General features: G+C 42.9%; 1 protein-coding gene across 2 annotated transcripts; it reads right to left on the bottom strand.

Moving 5' to 3' along the window:
* Positions 1–938: 938 nt before the first annotated feature.
* Positions 939–6,071, bottom strand: LOC143130908 (alpha-amylase-like). Of its 2 annotated transcripts, XM_076290187.1 has the most exons (12): positions 5,881–6,071; positions 5,518–5,721; positions 5,051–5,224; positions 4,692–4,838; positions 4,153–4,350; positions 3,656–3,886; positions 3,349–3,482; positions 3,099–3,221; positions 2,738–2,837; positions 2,186–2,307; positions 1,793–1,918; positions 939–1,513 (listed from the first exon to the last, which is right to left on the bottom strand). In XM_076290187.1, the coding sequence occupies exons 2-12, from the start codon at positions 5,521–5,523 to the stop codon at positions 1,318–1,320; spliced, it is 1,557 nt and encodes a 518-aa protein (XP_076146302.1). In that variant the 5' UTR covers positions 5,524–5,721; positions 5,881–6,071; the 3' UTR covers positions 939–1,317. The 2 variants fall into 2 exon arrangements, with proteins under 2 accessions (XP_076146302.1, XP_076146303.1); XM_076290188.1 differs by having other exon boundaries at positions 5,518–6,071.
* Positions 6,072–7,644: the final 1,573 nt, after the last annotated feature.

Consider the following 7,644-nt stretch of genomic DNA (forward strand, 5'->3'; position numbering starts at 1 on the left):
TTGGCGTTAGCCATCGCACCACAGCCCCCACCCCCCCACGGCACATGTTAACATGAAACGTGGTGTTAAGGGCCCCCACCACCACCACCACCACCGCCACAACCCACAGCACCCATCCCCCATGCTTTCAAGCATGTCCTTGTTGGCCGCGTGTGAGCATTCACTCACTACAACACAGACAAAACATCAGACACTCGTTACTAATTCATGTCCTGTCGGAGCGTCTAGTGTGTTTCCAAGAGCTGTTTTCGTTTTCCAATCTATTACTTCCGAGTCCACATTTACCCAATGCGAGTGACAATATTTTACAGCCTCGACTTCTTCTGCTGACATCAGGTGTATGTCTTTGAACTTTCAGATGTTAAGGCTGTTTTTTTCCCTCTACTGGACCAGAGGGACCACCTTGGATGATCTACTTGTTTTTACAGCATCAGCACTTTCAGGTGCCACTCGAAGCATGGCAATATAAGGCTGCTTTTTTGTGAGAACAAACTGATGACCTTCGTAGTAATTCTTATCAAAGACATCACACATGAAATATTAAAATAAATTACTTCACTCCAGGTTTTAAATGTTACTCATTTGGACAACTTCATGAAATTTGCAGTGTTCGAATGCATGAAATATGAATGGCAAAGCCATCACTTGCTCTATAATGAATAAGCGCACCTTGGAATTGACTCATTTACTTAAGGAGAGCGCTAGGAGCGTCATGGACTGACAGTTATGTGACCAGAGATACTGTACAGTGTCTGATGTGTTGCTCTCTGTTTTATATGATGAGCGCATCATATTAAGTTACATTAAATGAAAACAGCAGTTGAATGAATGTTTAAAGTCATTCTGCATTCCTATCGCAATATTTTATGCTCAAGCTTAGCGATAATTGGCAGGGGCGTCTAATGTTTAAAGAGATTACGCATTATGTTTTGTATCAAACTGATGAAAAGGCATTCTCTATGATTCACAGACTATAATTTATTTATATGAAACGGGAAGACACAAAGCTTCAGTGCATGTCTATGTAGATTTGAACAACACCAAGAAGTACGCCTATTTTCTTATACTCACTGTTTTGAGCTGAATCACAGTTGATTTTAATGCTCCCTCTCAATGTAAACCAATCCTGTGGATTAATGGAATGGATACTGGCATGTTTGAACTTCAGTAATACACAGAAGTTTCATGGTTTCATTGCAATTACCTGACTGAAATAATCTCTCGAAACTCACAGTCTGGTTTCACTACTTTCTCTCACTGACTCGGGCCCACTGTCTTTCAAAGCTCTCTTATCCCAAGCCAGAGTGTCCCATTTGATCACAACTTTGAGCCTGAGTGGATGGCAACAAAGGGGTCCTCTTCGGAGGCCTTGATGGTAAAATGGGCTCTTCCATCTTCCCCTACGGTGATCCGCTTCCCTGTGCAGCCCGTGCCGGCAGCAGTCCTCTGGCCAGAGATCACATCGCAGTAGCACCCGGCAGGCATGCCCGTCTGCAGCGAGGCATCCAGAGTGCTAATAATGAAAAAAGATTAGTCACAGGTGTTAGCCTAATGAGACTAGCACAGAAAGGTAAGTGTGAGTGGAGATGTGTCGCTTCGATCGCAATGTACCATGAAAACATAACGCTCTCAATTGGGCTTTGTGCAAAGGAACGTGCTATGTTATGGCTATTGGGTGTAATGAAGCTTTCATGCCTTAGGTGGTGCACATGATCAGACATGGACTATCAGTTTTGGTGGCATTCCAACCATGCATTCCATTCTAGAATGGCTGCACGCCTGCTGTGCTTACCAATCATCGTTGTTGATGACTATGAATCCGCGATCTCCTCGCCCAAAAGCAATCTGGTTCTCACCATTGTCCCACCAGTTGGATAACGGCTGCCCATGGGCCACATTCCGGAAGGTGACCATATTCCTTCATTCAGACGGGAGGGTGGGAAATAAGGTATTTACATTTCAACATTCGATTTCTTTCACTTGGCAAAAAAGGTTTTGTTTATCTCCAATCGCATGAAGGCAAATGGAGAGAAATTGGCAGTCATCATCACAGAGCTATCACACCGTACAATTCTGTCCCCGCAAGGTCAACCCAAATATTTAGTTGGCGGAAAACAATTGAAAGTAATGAATGTGGATAGGCGGCGAGAGAGGGCCGACCGGCCGGATGCGTCCACTCAGTCACCTGATTTGATGCCATCTGTGTTCGCACACCCAGTCCCCTCCACAGCTGCCGTCGGGGTTGATGGGGACGGGCTTGGTGGAGCCGTCCGGATAGCTGGGAGGGCCCATCCAGTCGTTCTGATCCTGAACGAAAGGGAGGGAGAGAGAACGAGAAAGGGAGGAGGGGGGGGGGGTGTGGTGCAGAGAAAAGAAGGATGAATGAAAGAACAGAAGGACAGACAGCACAGACAAAACAAAAAGGGAAGTGTACCCATAAGGGAACATAAGAGAGCCTGCTCTTGAGAAAAACACTGCAGAAATCCGTCAGGGCAAAAAAAAAGAGAGGGGAGGGAAGAGGAGAGGTGTAAGGGGACACAGAGTGCCTGAGAAAGTGCTGAGACTAAGGCTTCAATTCGCACTGGCGGTGAAGACGCGTGGCGTTGGGGGGGGGGGGGTGGTGCCCCGGGGCCTCTGGAAGGGAAGGCGTCCGCAGTGTTTATTTATTTATCTGCGTCTGACACATCCTGACCTAGCGTGGCTCCGCAGAGGACAACACCTGACAGGAGCCACCCACCTTCCCGTCCAGCAGACGGCGGTCCCAGCGGTAGCTCGACATCAGTCTGGTCACGCCGTAAGGATGAGCCAGCATGAAGGCCACGGCCATTTTGTACATTCTAAGAGAGAGGAAGAGAGGGGAGGTGGCAAAGTGCACAACGCAGTTCATTAGCACGTTGTGATTTCTAATCACCTTCACTGGAAGGAGGAAAGAGCCACATAACTGTCAAGAAACTCAAGGAAATTTTCAAAGTAAAAGTCTCAGAGCATCTGGTAATTTGTGCCTTCTCTTCAACTGCTTGTCAGTGCTTAAACAAACAAAATGCCACAGGCTCCAATGATAGATGAGCCATGCAATCATTGTCTCTGTAGCACAGTACCTTGGCTCCCAGAACGTCAAAATAGATGTCCCTCCTGCTCCATGCCCTCTCTGGTTGTCATGGTTATCCACAAACACCAGGGCTTGGTTGGAAGGCATCAGTCCCCAGCTTTCTCCAAAGGTCCTGGAAATCAAATATGGCAGAAATTTCCTCTCAATAAGTAGTTGAGCCCTTTCAAAAAGTCACATGAAGAGCGGCATCTCCTCATTGCGGAGGCCCTGTCTGTCTGTGTCCCCAGGGCATGGCTTACTTAAGGTCAGCGAGCTTGTCTTTGTTCCATCTGCGAATGACAGATCCTAGCTTCGCTCCGTATTTGAACTCTGTTACATGGCCAAGCCCAGAGTATTCGCTTGCCTTTATGGGTTCCCCACCAAGGTCAATGACCTAAAAGAGAAGATGTATTTTGTATGTGGTTTTCACAAATATTGTGCCACTAGTGATTTTCACAATTCACAAAAGTTCCAGCAGTAAAGTTCATCTTGTTTTTCCACAAGTCCAAGACATATTACATTCTTACACTAAACTAGGCCAATATATTTCACTAGACTTTAACTCACCTCTTGGTAAATGAAAGGTCTGGAACCTTCTGGAAACCACTCCGTGTTGAGATTGTGCAGTCGGCCGTAGATTGCGTTCAGGTCCTGCGGCCACATGTGCTTGCAGGCATCCACCCTGAAACCGGCCACCCCCATATCCAGTAGGGAGTTCATGTAGCTGGCCACCCGCTCCCTCACATGTTCCTTATGATGGGCAAGGTCCAGCAGCCCCACCAGACGGCAGTCACGCACCTGCACGACACTTAGATGTGAGCTACAAGCCAAGGCCAGGTGTTTCTCCCTCTCTTTTATTGCACCACCCATGGTTCGCCGACACACAAAAAAAACATCCCTCAATTATGTGCAAATCATGTCTGAAATTTCATTAGGGGAAAAAGTCACCTCTCTGGGTGTTGAAAAAAAAAAAAGGAAAAACATCTCCATTTCCATCTGTACCCGATGTTATTCGTAGAGGACCTTTCATCTTTTTACTCTCCCCACCCCACCTAAAATCGTACCTGATAAATGTCTTGGTAATTCTCAATATTTCCATTCGTGGTGGTGCATTTGTCATCGTTGAAGTGGGAAGCTGAGTAGGGCACAGATGGGAACTCCTCTTTGCTGGCATTGAAGTATGATCCACAGGTCGAGCGCCTGCCTTCCCCTGCGCTTGCCGAGCACATGTGATTGATGACTACGTCCGCGTAGATCTTCACCTGCACAAGACATGTGCTGGATCATTACCATAACCGCACATCGCCTCGCAGACATCAACCAAGGCAGTGAAGAAGAAAAAATGTATAGATGTCAAAGGGCATTTCTATAAACATCGCTTATGGCCAGAGGCAACCGAGACACTATTGATAGACATAATTCCTCTGCCCACTGAATTCATATCACATGCATGGCCTATCTTAGCTCTAAAGAACATTGGACAGTTCAGAGAAGTTAGTTGTGGAATTTTCATACAAAATGGTGTGACCTAATATTGCATCTGTATTGTAGCTCTTAATATTTTCAATTTGTCAGAGCTGGCTGTGCAGTGTGGGTAGCTGACCCCAGCTTTGTTGCATCTGGAGATCATGTCCCGTAGCTCCTGTTCCGTACCCGACCTGGAGCAGAGCTTGTAGCTGATTGGCTGATATCTCTCCCACCAAGGTCTCCACGGCTGGGCCACCACAACATTCTCACTAGGAGGGGAAATCTGATGCGGAGGCATTATTGATCGTGCTCACATTTAGTTTAGTTATTTCATTACCAAGTGGATTTTTGCATAGCCAGTGCTACAGAAAATGAATGCACGCAATGAGACAAGTCATCTCAAAAGCACTCTGCTACAACTCTGAGAATATTTGACAATCATTTAAATGATAATATGTTCTTCAGAAGAAGGAAGAGTAACACTCCTGTACACACCTGCACAGCATCAAAGCCGTTAGGACCAAGATAGTTCTCACACTCTTCAGTTATGTCTCTCCAGCGCCATTCAAACAGATGGACAATTGATGTTGTCCCACATGTGGTGCTGCAGTGGTAGTGAGACAGGCCAAGGCCAAGACCCAGTGCCAACAAACACCACCTGGCCTTCAGCTAAGCAGCAGAGAGGTAGCACAAGTAGCCTACTATGAGTGGTTTAATTTCATACTTTTCTGAACTGTTTGTCTTCAAAATGGAAGCAGCCTGCTTAACTGGCTTAAATTCTTTCAGGAGGAAATACTATTATGCATAATGCAAGATAAGACCTGTCATAATATCCTAATTTTAAAACGAAAGTGTAGTCAACAAACAGGTTTTTATAGGAATGTACACATACTGACAGAAGTCATGTTTGTATACTCTGCTCATGAATCTTTCTTTACTCATTGGCACCACCAGAAACTCACCTTCATTTGCTCAATTCAAGGCTGTAGAGCTTTTTCTGGACATAGAAGTTGCCCTGTTAGGGAGAGCTGCAGGAGCATGCAGTGCTGCAACATTCACTCCTCAATGGGACTGTTCCGAGGAAAGGCCATAAAGCAGGGGACTGTGCCAGCTCACACAGCCATAGACCAATCAGCATGAGGGGGAGACGCTCAAACTAGCAAGCCCTGGATTGTGGGGGTTAGCCAAAGCAGGAAGTCATGCTAATGGCTAACACTACTACCATGGTTGCCAGTAGGCTACAGCAGGCTTGAATGCATCACTGAGCCAATGAACTTAAAACTAAACATTTAATTCCATGTATATGGTTACATGTATGTACTTACCCGACAGGAATTTAAATAAGATAAGATAACAGTCCTTGTAGAGATTCTTAAAACCTTATTTCCTCACAGGGAATTAAAGAGCAACAACGAAAGTAGGAGGGTCATTCTACAGAAACGCACACTTTTGACATGGCAAGATGTCTGAAAATTTCTTTCATTTTCTAAACTTTAAACTTAGACCACACTATTACTTAACTTATTGGCTGTAAGAATACACTTAAGGGACACCTTAAATATTTTTTTTAGCTTTATTGAGCATTTATTTAAAGATTTCATGCACCGTCTATTTGTCACTGGTGTTACCTTACTCATTTTGGCAATAATTATAGATTTTTTAAAAGTATTATCTCTCAACCTCTTCAGCACATGTAATAAGAGCTACAGTACAATAATGATAAGGCAAAAAACAGGAGATTATTGATTTATTTATTTTAATAATGATGGTTAAAAGTTTGTTTGAATGATGTTTATTCAAATGTGCAACCATGTATTCTCTATAAAAATATCATAAAAAAAACAGTTATAAACAAATAATATTGCAATTGTTTAAATGTCATCTCTTAAGTCTAGCAAAATTAAACTAGAAAAGCATTTCCTGAAGGAAATACAGTGCATGAAAATGCAAAAAATATGATGTAAAATATCATACAGAGTAAAAACAAACTATATTGGTTGCTAGGTAGATGAGGTTTAATATAGTTGGAGTGACTGAACAGTTAAATAGGTGGATAGTTTATATGGTTAAATGATTTGCTTGGAAGATAAGGTTTAATAAAGTTGGAATGATTGAACGGTTAAATAGGTGGACAATACTTAACTTAGTTAACTTAGCTAATGCATTTTTAGTAGTTAGCAATGCTAACATGCTAACTATGTTAACCATGTGACTTAGCTAATCTAGCTAATCATTTTTAGCAGTTTTGCTAACTATGCTAACTAGCATGCTAACATGTTAGCATGCTAACTATGCTAGCATGCTAACTATGCTAACCATATGACTTAGCTAACTTAGCTAATCATTTTTAGCAGTTTTGTAAAAAATGCTAACTAGCATGCTAACATGTTAGCATGCTAACTATGCTAACCATGTGACTTAGCTAACTTAGCTAATCATTTTTAGCAGTTTTGTAAAAAATGCTAACTAGCATGCTAACATGTTAGCATGCTAACTATGCTAACCATGTGACTTAGCTAACTTAGCTAATCATTTTTAGCAGTTTTGTAAAAAATGCTAACTAGCATGCTAAAAATGCTAGCATGCTAACTATGCTAACCATATGACTTAGCTAACTTAGCTAATCATTTTTAGCAGTTTTGTAAAAAATGCTAACTAGCATGCTAACATGTTAGCATGCTAACTATGCTAACCATGTGACTTAGCTAACTTAGCTAATCATTTTTAGCAGTTTTGTAAAAAATGCTAACTAGCATGCTAACATGCTAGCATGCTAACATGCTAGCATGCTAACTATGGTAACCATGCTAACTAGCTACAGTGGGTAGGAGTAGTCATAGTTGATGACAAGTAACAGTTACAATGGCTGAACAGTTAAAAAGTTCAGTAGTTTAAAGGGTTAAATTGTTTAACAGTGAAATATTGTAGTGAGGACTTTTATTTTGAAACAGTTTTTGGCAGAGGAAGCAGTTGGACAGGATGTGTAGTCTTAATAGGGCCAGTTTGTATGCTTAAAGCCTGAGACTGGCAGTTGATGCAGCTGGCCCGAACACCTGCCATAGGATTCTAATTGCTTAACGGCTCTATTG

The sequence above is a fragment of the Alosa pseudoharengus genome, unplaced genomic scaffold (genome assembly GCF_046254945.1).
Source record: "Alosa pseudoharengus isolate Yale_2024_CS ecotype anadromous, Long Island Sound unplaced genomic scaffold, YU_APseudo_1.1 YU_APseudo_1.1_scf_18, whole genome shotgun sequence".
Classification (NCBI taxonomy): Eukaryota; Metazoa; Chordata; class Actinopteri; order Clupeiformes; family Clupeidae; genus Alosa; species Alosa pseudoharengus.